This window comes from Festucalex cinctus, chromosome 8 (genome assembly GCF_051991245.1).
Source record: "Festucalex cinctus isolate MCC-2025b chromosome 8, RoL_Fcin_1.0, whole genome shotgun sequence".
NCBI lineage: Eukaryota > Metazoa > Chordata > Actinopteri > Syngnathiformes > Syngnathidae > Festucalex > Festucalex cinctus.
In genome coordinates, this window is record NC_135418.1 from 19643776 (window position 1) to 19660366 (window position 16591).

At 38.2% G+C, this 16591-nt stretch overlaps 2 protein-coding genes across 3 annotated transcripts; both read left to right on the top strand.

The window, feature by feature from the left end:
- Positions 1-628: 628 nt before the first annotated feature.
- Positions 629-6684, top strand: LOC144024366 (MICOS complex subunit Mic10-like). Of its 2 annotated transcripts, none has more exons than XM_077530600.1 (4): positions 629-726; positions 5162-5209; positions 5284-5393; positions 6505-6684. In XM_077530600.1, exons 1-4 carry the CDS (start codon positions 666-668, stop codon positions 6682-6684), a joined length of 399 nt encoding a protein of 132 aa, XP_077386726.1. In that variant the 5' UTR covers positions 629-665. The 2 variants fall into 2 exon arrangements, with proteins under 2 accessions (XP_077386726.1, XP_077386727.1); XM_077530601.1 differs by lacking the exon at positions 6505-6684 and adding an exon at positions 5480-5628.
- A 3995-nt stretch (positions 6685-10679) lies between these two features.
- nbl1 (NBL1, DAN family BMP antagonist) lies at positions 10680-15513 on the top strand. Its single transcript, XM_077530599.1, has 3 exons — positions 10680-10852; positions 12635-12746; positions 14972-15513. The coding sequence occupies exons 1-3, from the start codon at positions 10680-10682 to the stop codon at positions 15248-15250; spliced, it is 564 nt and encodes a 187-aa protein (XP_077386725.1). The 3' UTR covers positions 15251-15513.
- The last annotated feature ends 1078 nt before the right edge of the window (positions 15514-16591 follow it).

A 16591-nucleotide genomic window follows, 5' to 3' on the forward strand; every position in this document is an offset into this window, starting at 1 on the left:
CACACTTTTTAATTCACCGGTACATGTACACAATCTAAAAGCAGGGTCACAAAACTTTTTGGAATTTAGAACTTCTTCTCGGGTATTAAATAATTAATGCCAAACGACTACTTGTACCATTTTTGTGCACACTTCTGAAATAACACATGTACCCAAATTACCTTTAGTAACTAATAATTAATTACTTTCATTTTTCATTTATGTGAAGACGCTGATCATGTTAGTGATTTCTCACAATTGTTAATAATAATTTAACAATGTAGAAAATGGATAAATATCACATTCTGACACTCATTGCATGCCTGACACATTTTTGATAAATCACTCCCAGAAGCAAATAAATGCCTGTGCCTAATTAACAGGCACATGCTTGAAGGGCGTAAATCAACAATCAACATAATACACAAACAAACAAACTAACTAACTAACAAACAAACAAAACAAATAAACATACACAGTTCCTACAGCGTAATTATTTATAAATATAATTATTGCAGTAAACATTTGACAAATATATCAACAACAAATAAAATGTATTCAAAACAAAAAAATAATACATTTGCAGTGTAAATAAATGTACGCTGAAGTACAGTACAGTACAGTGAGGCGTTGACCACGTGATCTTTTACCTATCGCGAGATTTGCAATATTGGAGAGCAGGAAACATGGCGGAGGACCTCGGACGGAAGTGGGACCGGTGCCTAGCAGACACAACAGTGAAAGCTGGTAAATTTCAGTTACATTTCGTAAACGTAATTGTGAAATATTTATTCAAGTGTCTTAATTAGAAGAAAATAATTTGTGAGCGACCGAAATGCTTTAATGACGCTGTTTAGCGGGATATTTGCTTGAACACTGCGTGGGAGTGTGACTATTTACTGAGGTCAAGTTCATAGAAATGCATTCGCTGAACAGCTTGTGGAAGATCGAAATAAATAAGCTATACATTGGTTTTATCCGCACAATAATCATTATTTTGGAGAATGTATGACAACCTAACTCCGATTAAATATACAAGTAGGAAGTATTAATGATCTCACATTTTTGAAGTGGAACACTGAACAAGCTGCATCTGATTTACCATGAAATTAACATTTTAAACAATGACGTAGTTTTTTATTTTTGTTTAGGGAGAGAAAAACTGATAGCAGAAGTCTCCCCTTGTGTCTGATGTCAGTTTAATTTAAAATGCACGTTCTTTTAACAACCTCACACCGTAGATTAGGTACATATGTGCTATTTGCATCAGGTCCAGCACTCAAATGGGGGTCTTCCTCCAGATGGTACTTGCTCGCCTCAAGTGTCTTCACAGACAAACACTGTGCAACTAATCTCAGATGACACTGGATGCAATTAAAACTTTACTATACCTCATTCGTTTGTTCAAGGCCACAGCAAACACCAAACAGTCCATCCCAAATCTAATATGAATCACATGCATACTTCCTGTCCACTTGAGACAATAGCATCTGGCTTGTGGCTGCCTTCGATGTGCACTTAGAGTTCTGGCTTGAAGAGAGTGCTGCTGTCTGTGATTGCCTCCGCTATGGAGGTCATGGTCATGCTAATTGTTCTTTTGTTTGTACATTAGCAGGACCGATTTCGAAGAAAATTTGTGAAGGGGTACAGCTTGAACACATGAAATGTTGTTGCGGATCCAGGAATTGTTGTACAGTTTTGTTAACGTATTTATAATGATACAACAAATCTTAATAATGACAAAATTAAAACTGTATGGTGTGCAAATGATAATAGTTTAGCTTTGACTTGTTTATCTGAAAAGTGGTACTGTTGTACTGAGGTTGTGCAAATATGAAATTCTACTAGAATGTTTGTGGAAGATACTGTATAATGTGTTTTTAAAGTGGGAAGCAGAAATTGTATTGGCTATTATGCGCGACGTTCTGTGTGATGTCAGCCTAGACTACAACATCTAGGAGTGTTTTTTAATTCTTTTGATGCATAATCAGTGATGAAATGATATTAAGAGAAGCGTATAAGCTAGAAGTTACGGTCTCATTCAAAACAGTAAAGCCCCTTATCCAGCTGAGGGGCGAACGTTTGCACTTTGCAACGTTAACGAATGTTGATTTCTCATTTTCTCATCAGAGTTTGTTCAAGGTCACAACGTTCGCTAAACATTTGCTAAATGTGTGCCATGTTTAAAATTTCTTAACAAGAAAAAAGCGTTAAAACAGGCCAACATTGAGAGAACGTTGCGACCTTGCATGAACCCTGAGTATTTAAAGTTTACCCACAAGTGAACATGAGATCCAAATGAATGAGCATGTGCCAACAAATTTATGGAATATCATGAATATTTGATCTTTCTGGGTTATTTTCCATGCCTTTTCCAAGACAAGTATAGATTCTACGGAAGCAACATTTTTGAAAGATAATCATGAATAAAATTGTGAAAATTGTTCTTTGTGTTCACTGAGAAATGAATAACAAGCTCACTTTTCAGTATACTCCTTTATCTTGAACACTTTATACATTCAAGGAATGAATCATTCATACTTCCTGGATGACAGCTGCTTGTATAAACTCTTTCTCGCCTCTGAAATGACTCCAGGTCAAACCTGCTGGACGTCCCGTTGTTTAACTGTCGGACTCGTAAATGATGCCAAACTACAGTAAAGCCAACGCCGCAACCAGCTAGACGGAGACGGTCGAGCAAGCGCGGCGTACGCGTTGACAAATGGAAAATGGTGAAATACTTAGACTGGCAAACAATCCACTTGACTCTGCGTGACGCCACCATCGGCACAATAAAATTTGCTTCTTGCCGGGAGGAGAACATCTGCATTCTTTGAGCTCACTGCCAGCTGTGCAAAAGTGCCTCTCCAGGCCTAAGCAACTCTGTAGAATATTTACTGCTGGTGTATATATGGTGGATTTTATGTAATTTGCGAAAATATTGCAGGATGTCGCTAGCTTTAAGTTAGCCGCATGTTGCTACATGCTACAAAAATGTAACGTTTCATAACTTTGTTTTGTTAGATTGTGTTTATCTGAGGGTGGTTGCCTTGGATACCCGTTAAACAAAATTCCCCTGATTGAAAATGAACATCTTATTGGTGGAATTTTGAGCGGATAAACAAATATCTAACAATAGGGCACTGTGAACCTGGCGAGGGTTTTCAAGCCCGCGGCTTGTATATTTTTTGTTGCCGCACAAATCTTTTCATTATAGCCAGACGAAGACAAGCTGATTCAAAGGGACATGTTGATTTGCTCTCATATTTTCCTACAAGTATTGCTATGAAAATCAGCGCTTGGCACGAGAAGAAAGCCAAAGCGAGCTCCAACCAAACATGGAGCCTTAAAGTTGAGCAAAATATTTGTATGAAAAGGATGCATATGGTTTAACGTCGATCTGGACTGATAATGAAGATGAGCTTTTCTTGCTTGACTTTTCCTAAAGCTGCGTAATCGAAAACAGTCGGAGGTTTCTGGTTGAAGAACATCGGTCATGCCGCATAGCTCTCTGAATCCAATTAAGAGTCAAGAGGGGCCCAAATGGCGCTTTTTATATGTTTTCTGTGCTGGCTGGCCTGCCACTGGGTGCGGCGTGGCCTGCACATTCCTCCTCAAGGTCCTCTCCGGTCCGAGACAAAACAAGCGCAGTGATTTTTGTGCCACTGCCCGGCCGTTTTCAAGGCCACGCTGCGTGGGACCAACACCGCAGCACTCTATTCCAATCCTTACCTACACGTGCAGCCTTTTGACCTGGCATCTACCTCAACTCTACACACTCCTTTGGCACCTTTTTACTGTTTCAGTGCTCTTGTTTCTACAATGTTGCCTTCCTGTTCCTCATGAGCAACCTCTTGCTGTTTGTGTTTTCATTAGGGATTACATCACTGCAGAGTTACATCTATAGTGGAATGAAAACAGAGTTTTCATCAGCTTTTTAGCTCAAGACCTAAACTAAAAAGTAGAAATGTGGTTCCTCTCTGAAACCCTACTAAAAATATCAACATTTTCTGAGTCTGACTAGGCATGTGCCAAATATTGACGGTCTACAATGGTTTTAAAAAGTCAAGGTTTCAATAATGGCTAATACTGACTGCCACTGGTAATGAGCTCTTACTATAAGATTGGCTGCTTCCAGAGTTGAGTAAACGAGACACCTCTAATTGCCTCCAATTAGATCCCCCTTCTTTGTAAGTAACAAGGAGGAGGGAGTGAGCAAAATGTGCCAGCAGGTGCTAATTAGCCCCAAGGACAACATGAGTATCCCAGGGGTCTGTTCTAAAAATAGCTCATCAGTTCTGGGACACTGTGATGCAAAACAAATTAAAACAGAAGACGAACGTTGACATTTTTTAATTAATTTATTTATTTATACTTCACATAAATGATGTTTCTTCTGTACTAATATTCTATATTTTGTTAAAAAAATAAATAAATTAGATTGTGGTCACTCAAATGTTTTTTTGTTTACCCAAATTTTCTTTTTTTCTCCTTTTTTTTCTTTTTTTAAAGGTCATTTTAGAGCTCTAATTTTAGTTTGATTAGGTTATCATGATATTTTGGCTCATGGCTATCATATTGTCGGAATCTAATAGGCCAATATGCAGATCACTGATCAATGGAGTTTTTATTTTATTTTATTTTATTTTTTACTGTGGGTCTCAAACCAAAAGTTATGCTGTCCTGTTGAAATGTTTTGTTTTGTTTGGTTTTAATGTACAACATCTAAATATTATTGTTTACAAAAAAAAGAGAACGAAGACAATCTTTTCTGTTAATACTGTTATTTTTATTTTATTTTATTTTTGTTTTGTTTGTTTTTTGTTTTTTTAACTTAGTTTTCAACTGGTCTTATCTAACGAAACTGCGAATATCGGTCAAAGGTAGTAATTTTGGAGCAAGATGAATGACAATCAAAAAGAAATTGAGAAAAAAAAAGTTCCCGAATATTCATTATGGCAAATAACAGTGGTCTAGGTTCTTGATGTTGTGCAGGATTAATGTTGTACTACCAAAAAAAAAAAAAAAAAAATCTAAAAATAGGTTTAGGTCTGTAGGACGTCTGTTCCGTATCCACTGTGCCAGACACGTTGAGACTGGATCAAAAATAATCACGCCACCTCAGTGCTTGAGTCATTGCAGTCGAGTTGCTAATGCTGTCTATTTTTCTTCTCTCTTACAGTAACCGGCCTGGGCGTGGGGATCATCTTCTCCGTCCTTCTCTTTAAACGTAAGTCATCAGTGGAAAGAGAACCAGGCTCTCCTCATTTGGGTGATGAATGAATGTTTTTGTGCTGCCCGCAGGGCGCACATGGCCCGTCTCGTTTGGTGTAGGTTTGGGTTTGGGCATGGGCTACTCCAACTGCCAGAATGACTTCAGGTCGCCGTACTTGATTCACGGCCGTGTGGTTAAGGTGAGCGTACAGTTTGAGGAAGTGTTCTTGTTGAGAGCTGTTCACACATTCACACCTCGGGCTACATCGTTTCTATTTCCTCTCAGGACCAGCAGTGAAGGATTAAGGAGGATGCAGATTCGCCACATAAACATCTGTTTTGTGTTGCCCTTCTAATGTGGCTCTGCCGCTTTATGCCCGCTGTTAGCCCGCTTAGGGCGCTCAATGTATATTTAATAAAGTGACTTAAAGAGGATTCTGGGCTTCTATTTGTCTGTTGTAGACCAATGAAATGCGGTTTGGGTGTGGGAGGTAATATTGTGTGTTAATGAGCTCTGAGACTTGACCGCCTGCTGTTTTGGAATGAAGGCCAGGTTCAGCATCTGCAGCCCGGTTGGAGAGTGGGAGGAGAACGAGTTGAAGAGAAATATTAGGAAATAAAAGCAAAGAAAAATGCTCGCTCAGGAGATATTTGTGGATACATTAAATACAAACAAATGTTGCATAATTTTTTGGAAAATACAGTTTTCCCTATAATGTAGACAATTTTATTAAAACTAAAGTGGAAGTCCAAAGTTTTTGGTTGATTTCCGAGTCCTTTCAACACTATTTCCCCACAGGAAATAAATAAAGTGAATTGATTTATTCCAGGCTGAAGCTGTTACTATCATAAAACCAATACTAACTGGGCAAAAAGTGATTTTCAGAAAGTGTTCGGCAAAGATATAAGAAAGCAATTGACATTCAATTAATATTGATGTATTAATAACTTGGATGTGCCCCAACGAGTCTAAATTCATTGATTAATCATTCGGATAAAAATGGCGCTTGTGAAGTGTGAGGTAAGCAATGAAATCCATCCGTTTTTATCCATCTCAGGGGCGGCCATTTTGTCATTTGCTGTTTACTGAAAATGACATCACAGTTGCTCAGCTAATGACCAATCACAGCGCACCACTTTTATGAAACTGAGCTATGATTGGTTTACCATTAAAAGCAGAAGCGTTAACATTCCCAAACTGTAAGATAAAGAGGACTGAGGAAGATTCTCAGGGTACTTAAGGGCCAAACTGAACTCGTAATTGATTAATTCCATCTTGGGCCGTGTCCCATTTCTTTTCATATACTTCAGGTTTCTGGGAAGAAAGAGTCTGTGTGTCACTTGCCAAAGCATCATGAGGTCGACATGGCTTGTGTAATCACTGGCAGTGTGCGGCGCTCCTCATCAAGATTGAGTGCATGTGCTCGGACCACTCCTGTGTTTTGCACGCTTGTCCGATTGAAGAGGAAGAAGACAAAGAGCAAATATTAGTGCGGACGTCAGTTGACGTTTAGCCCCCTGCTGAAGCAGAATCCGTGGAATGTAGAAGAAGGCCTTTTTTTTTTTGGACTGGAGTTAGGGTCTTATTGCTAACAGGTGAGTCCAACACTTTCTCATCTGAGAAAACGGGTGTTTGATGAAATGCTCGTTTTCCTTCTTCGTCGTGCTTTTTCGCAGTTGAAGCCCACACATTCCAGCACACAAAAGAATGGCGCTTTCAAAGGTCATTGACTTCAACACCGCTGCTGCACAGAAAGCATGTCAGATATTGAGCCTATCGCTCATCCCCTTCTCATTGAAGTATGTCTTTGCTAATTAAACCGATAAGAACGTTCATGGACTCCAGCCAGGCAATACACCTGTGCAAGTTCAGGAGCTTGGACAGACAGGTGAGATGAATATATGAAGCCAGGCTACCTTTTTTAATAATAAAGTATACGAGAAACACATACAGCGCCAAATTTTCACGCCCCTGCTAGCTATTTTTATTTATTTATTTATTTAATTTTTTTGCATTTATTGACAATTCTAAACATCCGGGCATTTTTGATACTTCCCCAATGCAACACAAGGTTTCATTTACCTATACGGTGAAAACAAACGGCGTATTGTATTGCTTTTGTCTATCATACAAACCAGGCAGATTGTTATAATAGCCAAACAATCACATTTTAAAAGCAAAATAATCCTCACAAATCAAACTACAACCATCCAAAGATGAGTAGGGAGCGAATTCTTTCACGGAATTTGCAATATAGCTAAAGGTTGAATGTAGGCCTACATAGCTCCAATAGTTGTTTTGTTTAACATCTTAATTCAATTCTAAGTTATCTTAACTATCAAAAATATTCTGTACTTTAAAAATGAGCAGTAAACCTACTCGAGAGTCAAATTTAGAGCTACCATCTGCTAATTGTAATTGTATGGATGAACTAAATAAGTTTGATTTGATTGTTTTGTAAAGGAATTTTTTAGGTCTTCTTTGATTAGATTGTGGAGGTGTACTTAATAAATTGTCCATGTTTATGTCGTGTTTGTATGTGTTTTTATTTTTTTTTTGTCTATGATTGAAACGGTGTGTGTATATAAAACATGTTCCGTGGACGTCACATGTTAAAGTGTGACTAATCCGTGTTATCTGCCCGGATCGCCACCTGATCTTCTTGCCTCGCCTTTAACTTTAGAGCAACTGGACATCCAAGCCCCCCTCACAGCAGGAGCTCCGTCTGCCTGACTGCGAGATTTTTTATTTTTTACAACCACAGCTTGGAAAGAGCTTTTCAACTGACTTTTTAACGTGGGACTTGACTCCGGCTGGAGGAGGACGAAAGAAAGAAGGGGAGGAAGGGGTGGGCCGCTCCGGGCTGATGGAGCCTGACATGAGATAGCAGCGCACGGCCCATCTCCTCATCCTCCTCTTTCCTTCCTCGGACCCTGAACAACATGCTGTTGCCGCTGCCGCTGCTGGATGATGATGTGACCGCTAAATGACTTAACAGGCTCGGTACAGAGCAGGACGCGTTCCTTATTTGCCTCAAGCAACTATCAAGACATCTTTTTTTTTTTTTTTTCTGGCAGACGGTGTTAACGCGCAGCGACGGTAAGATCAGCGTCAGTGGACCGTTGCTTTTTTCGTATTAGTGACTTGGAACGTCATCACCTGAGCAGCTACTGATATTTATTGACAACAATATTATTTCATTCCATGTTCAGTGATACCAAAGTTCGACGCAAAAAAAAAGAGCCATCGGCGTGATTATTAATGTGATTTATTTTATTTTAAGCTTGTAAATTTAATCTCTACATGATTATGTGTGTTGCGATTGAGCTGTTAGATATGTTTGAGGCTTCCAAATGAGATTTCATGATATGACTATATTTGGAAAATTGGAGTAACTGTGCTCTGTAACTACAGCGGAACCTCTTAAAGTCAAACAAACAAAAAGTTCAACATAAATTGAAATTCAAATCCCACATGAGGTGCCAATACATCTCGTGAGACGTCAATTTATTCGAGCTTGAGTCGCTTAAAATAAATATTTATTTATTTATTTATTTATTTAATTTTTTAATTTTTATTTTTTGGGGGGGCATTTTCTTTAGCTTTCTACATACGCCTCCCACCCACCCACACACCCCGCAAAAGCCACTTTTGCCACCATAGAACCGGAAACACATCTTAGAAAATAAAATGGCTGCTCAGTAAAATATGACCCTACAATTAATGATCAATTACATGCACAAATTTCACCAATCAGATGCTAACATAAATAACATGGAGCCGAATGGCTACATGCTAATCACTATGACCAAAGACGTTTACTAACTAAAAGTAGAATTTAATGTTCACTTTCTATTTTGCAACTGACAATGTTGCCTCAATTTATTTATTATACAGTATACAAGCTCCAATAAGTGTGAAGCGCTACCTGCCTACAGAAGTATTGTATAGGCTAATTCCATCATTACCTATAATGTTGCTACAAAAACATCTTCCTGTTTCTTTTCCATCATGTTTCTATAAAGTGTTTTCAAAGGGCGAGTTGGATTTTATTCTGTCTGGTTCACTATGTTTTTAGACTTGTATGACAGTGTTGTTGTTACACAAAGCATTGTCTGCATGCAGAATGCAGCATCAGACCCAGAGATTCTCCAAATGTGGTTCTATGCTGGCTCACACTAGAATCATTCAATAAATGTTCAAAGTGTGAGTCATTATACAGGGTCAAACATTTTCTTTATTTTGTTTTTATCATCCAGCACAGTACATATAAGCACAGTTCACTTGTATTTAAGTTTTAAGTATAATGAACAATATACATTTATCTTTTTATAACTTTTTTTTTTTTTTTGAATATACTGACTGTAGGTACCAGTTTACAGTTTGTTTTTAAATTTTCTTATATACATGAAAGCACAAGTTTATGTTCATATTGTGCATAAAGTGGCTTACAAAAATAAATTTAAAAAAATAATGTACTTTTTAGGAATTAAACCTCTGCCTTTTTAAATATTTTGGTTTATTATGCTACTGTATTTTAATGTTGGTCATGGTGGTAGTTTTTTTTTGGAGGTGGTCCTCACTGCCGCACTTTTGAGAAAGGCTTTATGAATGTGACATTTTGAGTCTTAAACTCATTTCACTTTACATGATTTCTTATGAGAAAATTAATCTGAGATTAGAAGTCAACTGTGTCACTGATTGTGTTTAGCTTTGGATATTCTACTGTGATCAGTGGGTATATTTTCACAAAGTGGCCATTTTTTTTTTTGCGGGGTATGGGGTCAGCCATTGTCAGAGTAAAATGCTGTAAAATGTTTTGATCATTAAGCAGGCATGCATGTCTTGGCAAATGTCTTTTTGTTTCATGTTTGACATAACATGTTGATTGTGTTTTTTTTCCCCCCCCTCATCAGTTTATACACACAGTATTCTTACTGTTTAACCTGTAGGCAGTATTGTGACCTGTTTTGGGCTTTTTGGTGGTTCTGACCAAGTCATTTCAAAATAAGGGGTAAACATAACATATGTTTTCGTACGATAGTTTGGGAACCCCTTCAAGATAACAATGTATTTATATCTTAAGCATTTGCATTGGGGTTGCCTGCATCTGCTTCATTGAAGAGAACCAAAAAGAGAGCAGCAGGAGAAACGTGTTAATACTTTAGCTTGTAAATGACTTGACAGGCTGAGGCATTTTTAAAGAGGGAGGTGAGGACATTGCTATTGAGGTCAGAAAGGCTTTTCTTCTTCCAACTCTTGGTCTTTTTAGGGACAATGGGAGTCGAGTCCACCCTAATGTTCTCTCTGCAGCTGGTGATTTACATCATTTTGGAGCATGCCTGTGTCAGTTGTTATACAACATCATAAACATCTTTGGAAAGTTAGCAGCATGTTTGTTTGGGGTGAATAATAATATCTGACCACAAGAGTTCAGTGATAGTTGGTAACACGCCACCGCGTTGTGCCCCTTTTAGGTGCAGTCATGTGGCAGAGCATTCCCATTTGCTGCGCCCTGTTTGCATTGTATGCCGCGGCACCGCCCGCACACATCAACCGCCTGGCGCTATTCCCTGACAAGAGCGCCTGGTGCGAGGCCAAGAACATCACGCAGATAGTCGGGCACACTGGATGTCAGCCTCGCTCTATCCAAAACAGGTCAGAATCAGACACCTCCCTCCTCCGTGTCTTTCCTTGCATCTATCTGATCATCTTTTCATACTGTTCAAAACGATTCAGTGTCCTCTACAAGACAACAACAACAAAAAAACTCATGTTCATATTTCTTTAATGACTTTGCTTGTTGCTGTATTTTGCAAGCACATGATGTTTTATTGCTTCTCTGATTCTCCAAATAAAACTGCTTCCCGTAGAAAGGCAGCAAAATCCTATTGAAGAATCATTTGTAATATGTTAACCATTTGCCACATGCAGTGACATTGTTATATAAAAAATGGTGGGTCCCCAATTGCTGCTTTTAGGTAGGCCGCTACATACCAGGAAAACTATAATATTCTTTCAGTCTGACAAACACCATTTGCGAATCATTATAAAATGTCGGAACTGAATTCAAATTGTATCTATGAAATGTCTTCAAATAGGGGGAGCGTTTTTTTTTTTTTCTCAAGTTTTTATTTCTATTATTTTGTCTTTATTTCAGTAGCAAATTACGAAAGAGTCACAGAAGGCTCATCATGGAGTGGAATAAAGATTCACCGCCTTCAATTTATACAGTTCATAATGAAATCATAACAATCATGCTTAGTGTGGCAAAACAAAAAATCATACACTTGTGTCATAAAAACTACATGTGGTCTCTTGAGATTCGAGGCTGGAAAACAAGAAAGTCACTCATTGAAATGTCATATAGGTTGCATAAATGCAACAAATAGAATTATAGCTAAGTTTATGTGAATAATTATTGTTTATTTTTTGATCTTGCTTAATCTGAGATTGACACTGAAAATCACTTGTGCCATTTCTGGGTAATGGCTGAGCTTTAAGAATTGAATATGAATTTGTCATTGCAATTAAGTTTATTATTGAGTGCAACAAAAATACATTAACAACTCTGTTAGTGGTACTGATAATAGAAAAAATGTGAAGCAACCGGTAATATCATAATGATGCAATTAAAATGTATTGCAAACAAATATTAAATAAAGATAATTAAATAATTTACTAATTTAATAGTTCATAAAGATTAAATATGAATACAGTATATTGTACTAAATATTAAATACAACAGAACTGAGCTTAACAGGTGCACAGCGCTGGATGTTATAAGGTTTAAGCAACACGCACAGTTTGGACATTTTAATTCAGTGATTCTTTTGCATACCACTAGAGGGAGCCCGTGTACCAAACTTTGAGAATCAATTCCTAAATTCAACGTCATCCCTTAAATAGACACTTCCCTTTTTCCCACCAGAAAAAAAATGGTTGCGATAAGTTCACAAGTTCTTTTGTTCACATGCTGACATTTATGACCTCACAGTTGAGCCTATTTGAATTCAGATACTAACCAAAACAGCAGCACCAGTGGTCGTAAAAAGTCAATTTCAAGTATGGAGACTCACCACGTATTTTAAAGAAGAAACACCCCAGTGTTGAAGATTCAGATTACTTGATTGATCCTTAAAACCCGCCCAACAGGAAGCCTTGATCTTGCATTAGGCTACGTGGTTCTCCACATAACACAAGATTGGCATTCCAATATACTTTGGCATGTAATCACTCGGCAATGTCGTGCGTGTCCATGTTTGTTTTTGGTGGGGCTACACGACTTATTATCTTCAATTAGTCTGGTTAAACAGCTTATAACTGTAGTTTCACTTGGCATTTATTGTTTTATATCAGTAATATTTTTACAAAATAAAAAAATAAAAAATCCATCACGCTTGGATGCTTTGGCGATAACATCTTGTGTCTTCTTTGCAGAGCTTGCCTGGGCCAGTGTTTCAGCTACAGCGTTCCCAACACCTTCCCACAGTCGACGGAGTCTCTGGTGCACTGTGACTCCTGCATGCCTGCCCAGACTCAGTGGGAAGTGGTAAGAGTTATTGCATGTTTGTTAGCTCATGTAGCAAGCGGACTTCTGCACCTCCCACTCGAACGAGCATGTTCAGGACTCAACAATGTACATAGAAAAACGACGCATTCGTTCCTGTGCTTGTTGACAATGTTAATCCGTGTTCTACGATTGTCTACATTTCATTGTACCCCCGAGACAGGAATCCAGTCTTGCGACAACAAAGGATTTGGAGTGAGCACTTTGGAGGGATGGCATGTAGACTAGGTGGGTGGGGGGCTCAGGTGAGGTCACCTCATGTTGCAGAGAAAAATATTGCATCTCTTTAAAGGTGTACAGAGAGAAAGAGAGAGGGAGAGAGAGAGAGAGAGAGAGAGAGAGAGAGAGAGAGAGAGAGAGAGAGAGAGAGAGAGAGAGAGAGAGAGAGAGAGAGAGAGAGAGAGAGAGAGAGAGAGAATCCAACTCAACTCACTTTTAATTATCCTCAAATGATTGTTTGTGTTCGTGGTTATGATTATTGTTGCATGACTTTAACTGGAGCTGGAAATAACAAAGGCAGATCTCTTGAAAGAGGATAGCACTCACAGTTGCTTTGGCCCTCGTACGAGATCTTGATGAAACTGCTGAGTGATCATATTCAATGCACAATGCACACAGTGAGGGGACGATGTGTGAGGTCCGGAGGGCCATTTTAGCTTGTGCAATACCGACATTTGCTGGGAATTTATACAGTGGGAATTTCCGAAGTGGAACGCGCCAAAAGTGCTGAAATTTGGGCTTCCATCAAAATGTTTTTAAAGAATATGACTTGAATGTCAAACAAAATGAGGAGTACAAACCATCACCATCCTTGGCAAGCGGGCGGATACACCAGACCTTTTATGGGTGAAGTATAGAAAAAGATGTGAGAATATGTATGCAAAAATATTAACAATCAATATCACTATAAGGTGGCTTTAAAACTTTAAGACTTCCCCAATTCACCCCCTAAAGTTGAGATTTTCCATTGAACTTTATATTCATTGTATTATGTTGATGTTATTATTATTTTTAAATAAATTAAATGCAAGACATAATTTGTGAGCTTTCTGACAAGGTGGACAATGACAGGGTGGACATTTTTGGTTAACGTTAGCGTTTCAACTGCAAGCAGACGTAAATGTATAAACAACATATGTGAGCTATTTGACAGGGTGGACAATGACAGAGTGGACATATTTGGTTAACGTTAGCATTGTAACTGCAAGAGGACATGTACAAGTAAACATAATATGTCAGCTTTCTGACAAGGTGGACAATGATAGGGTGGACATTTTATGTTAATGTTAGCATTTTAAGTGCAAGAAGACATGTACATGTAAACATAATATTTCAGCTTTCTGGCAAGGTGGACAATGACAGGGTGGGCATTTTTGGTTAACGTTAGCATTTTAACTACAAGCGGACATGTACATGTAAACAACATAATATGTGAACTTTTTGACAGGGTGGACAACGACACAGTGGACATATTTGGTTAACGCTAGCATTTTAACTGCAAGCGGACATGTACATGTAAATAACATAACGTGAACTTTTTGACAGGGTGGACAAAGACAGAGTGGACATATTTGGTTAACATTAGCATTTCAACTGCAAACAGACATGTACCCATATAAACAACATATATATGTGAGCTTTTTGACAGGGTGGACAAATGACAGAGTGGAAATTTTTGGTTAACGTTAACATTTTAACTGCAAGCAGACATTTACATGTCTGATGGAGTGGACATTTTTAGTTAACATTAGCATTTTGTGAGCACATGGCGGGCTTTGACTTTCAAAATTGTTCTCACGTTATTGTGCCCTGTAACAGACAACTCGATTGAATTAAAAAAAAAAAAAAATAGAATAAAAATTAAATTCTCTCTTCAACCGGAACTGGGGTGTCAAGGTGGAGAGAGTTTTGAAAAGTTCCAAACAGCATTGGGTATTAGCACAAAATCTTCAGGCTTCTGCTAGAAAGCAGAAAAAATATCAGGAAAAGCTTACTCATAGAACCTCCATTGGGGTTAATCAGAGGCACTTTAGGTGGTGGAAAGTTTGTCCTGCAAATGATTGGTTCATTTTGAACACAGTCACATCCCAGTTATTAGAGGGTGTTCAATTTTTACTTATCTCAATAAGAATATACTTTAATACATATATATCCATGCACCATGTACGCACATACTCAACGGTATACCACCCACCTGCGTGTGTTAGGTGACTCTCGAGTGCCCAGGGAACGAAGAGACCCCTCGCGTGGACAAGCTAGTTGAGAGGATCTTCTACTGCAGTTGCCAATCGTGCGGCAAGGAAGGCGCCCAGGAGGGTGCCATGATGCAGCTGTATCCGGCAGACAACAGCCTGGACCCCCCGTCCTTACCTGACACCGTGAGCGAGACTCATTCTCACCCAACGCCCCATTCAAACACACACTCGAAACACGGCCACACACACGCAGGCCATCACCCTCTTCCACACACGTCGGACGGAGGGTAGGTTTGACCCGTCTGCTTTGCATTCTTGGTAATGGATAGTGTTGCAGAAGCACTTTGAACATATGGATTCACTAAAAGCTGCAAATTAATTTTATCTATTGTTAATAGATTGTCATTAACACAAAAGCGTATAAATGCACTGTTTTTGTTTGCTAATAACATACGTGTGCATTTGTGTACCCAGACGCAACCGTAGCCTGTTCATAACCTGTGGGCATTTATCGTTTATCTGTATTGAATGCAATAAATTCTATTGTCAAAATATCGTGATTGTTGTTTTTTTCATTACATTGTCTGTTTAATACTAATCAAAGGTAAATTAAATAATAAGGGTATTTTTCAGAAGAGAAATTTAATGTCTTGTCCGTGTGCCACTAGAGGGCGCGCATACTTTACAAAAGAAGAATGGCCTGAGGCACTCAAACAGAGGAAGCAGAAGTCATTTGATTTTGAAAACAAACAGATGGGCCAGCTCGTTTGTAGAAACGACAAAGAATAAAATAAAATGAGTGTGTCAAATATTAAAATTTTAGGTCTATTTTAATTTAAAAAATACTTTATATTTTTTAAGAATGCATCATTTATAATTAATGTAATTAGGGTGAATTTCAACCTTATTTAATAAAAAAAATAAAAAAAATTTTTTAATTTATTCTTTGCAATTAACAAATCATGTAACTAGATACGTGAATAGAAAATAAGTAGAAATGTTTCATTTAACCAGGAAAAAATGACTAATTTGAACTTGAAGCTCGGCTCAATGGGCTAGACCAGAGCGAGTTATGTGTGGACCGCGGACCATAGTTTGCCCACACCTGCTCTCAAGCCATGACATCATTTCAGAAGACTGCTACTTTACGGGTGAGTCATAATCTTGTTCTGACGGTGTGGTGCTTTTGCACTGTGTTAATGTAATAAATGCACTTTTAATCAATGGTTGACTTTATGGTTGTTTTGACCAGGAGTAATGAACCTTTAAATGAGCCATTTTAACATCAGCAGAATGTGTGGCTGTTGAACATTTCTGAAACAAGAAGTACATACTGACAAATGTGTTCTTTTTGTAATTTTTATGCTGCCTGTAGACAGACATACTCATTCCATATGATGCCACTAGGTGACAGTATGGCTCTGTAAACACCTTCATGTGCCCTTTCACACTGAGAGGCCAAGAGCGAATTCGAGCTGCACAATAACAGAAAATATGCAGCATCCAATACTTTAAGAAGCATTTTCTTCTACCTTTTGTCTTACATTTTTAGATTTTTTTTTTTGTGTGTGTAATTTTCAGACTTTGTTTTTCCCCTTCATTTTTAGACTTTTATGCCTTTCTGTTTTTTTG

Coding starts and splice junctions, on each gene's coding strand:
- LOC144024366 (XM_077530600.1), top strand. CDS start 666: ATGGCGGAGGACCTCGGACGGAAGTGGGACCGGTGCCTAGCAGACACA. Junction 5,210..5,283: donor CTCCGTCCTTCTCTTTAAAC/GTAAGTCATCAG, acceptor TGCTGCCCGCAG/GGCGCACATGGCCCGTCTCG. Junction 5,394..6,504: donor TTCACGGCCGTGTGGTTAAG/GTGAGCGTACAG, acceptor CATATACTTCAG/GTTTCTGGGAAGAAAGAGTC.
- nbl1 (XM_077530599.1), top strand. CDS start 10,680: ATGTGGCAGAGCATTCCCATTTGCTGCGCCCTGTTTGCATTGTATGCC. Junction 10,853..12,634: donor CCTCGCTCTATCCAAAACAG/GTCAGAATCAGA, acceptor TCTTCTTTGCAG/AGCTTGCCTGGGCCAGTGTT. Junction 12,747..14,971: donor CCCAGACTCAGTGGGAAGTG/GTAAGAGTTATT, acceptor TGCGTGTGTTAG/GTGACTCTCGAGTGCCCAGG.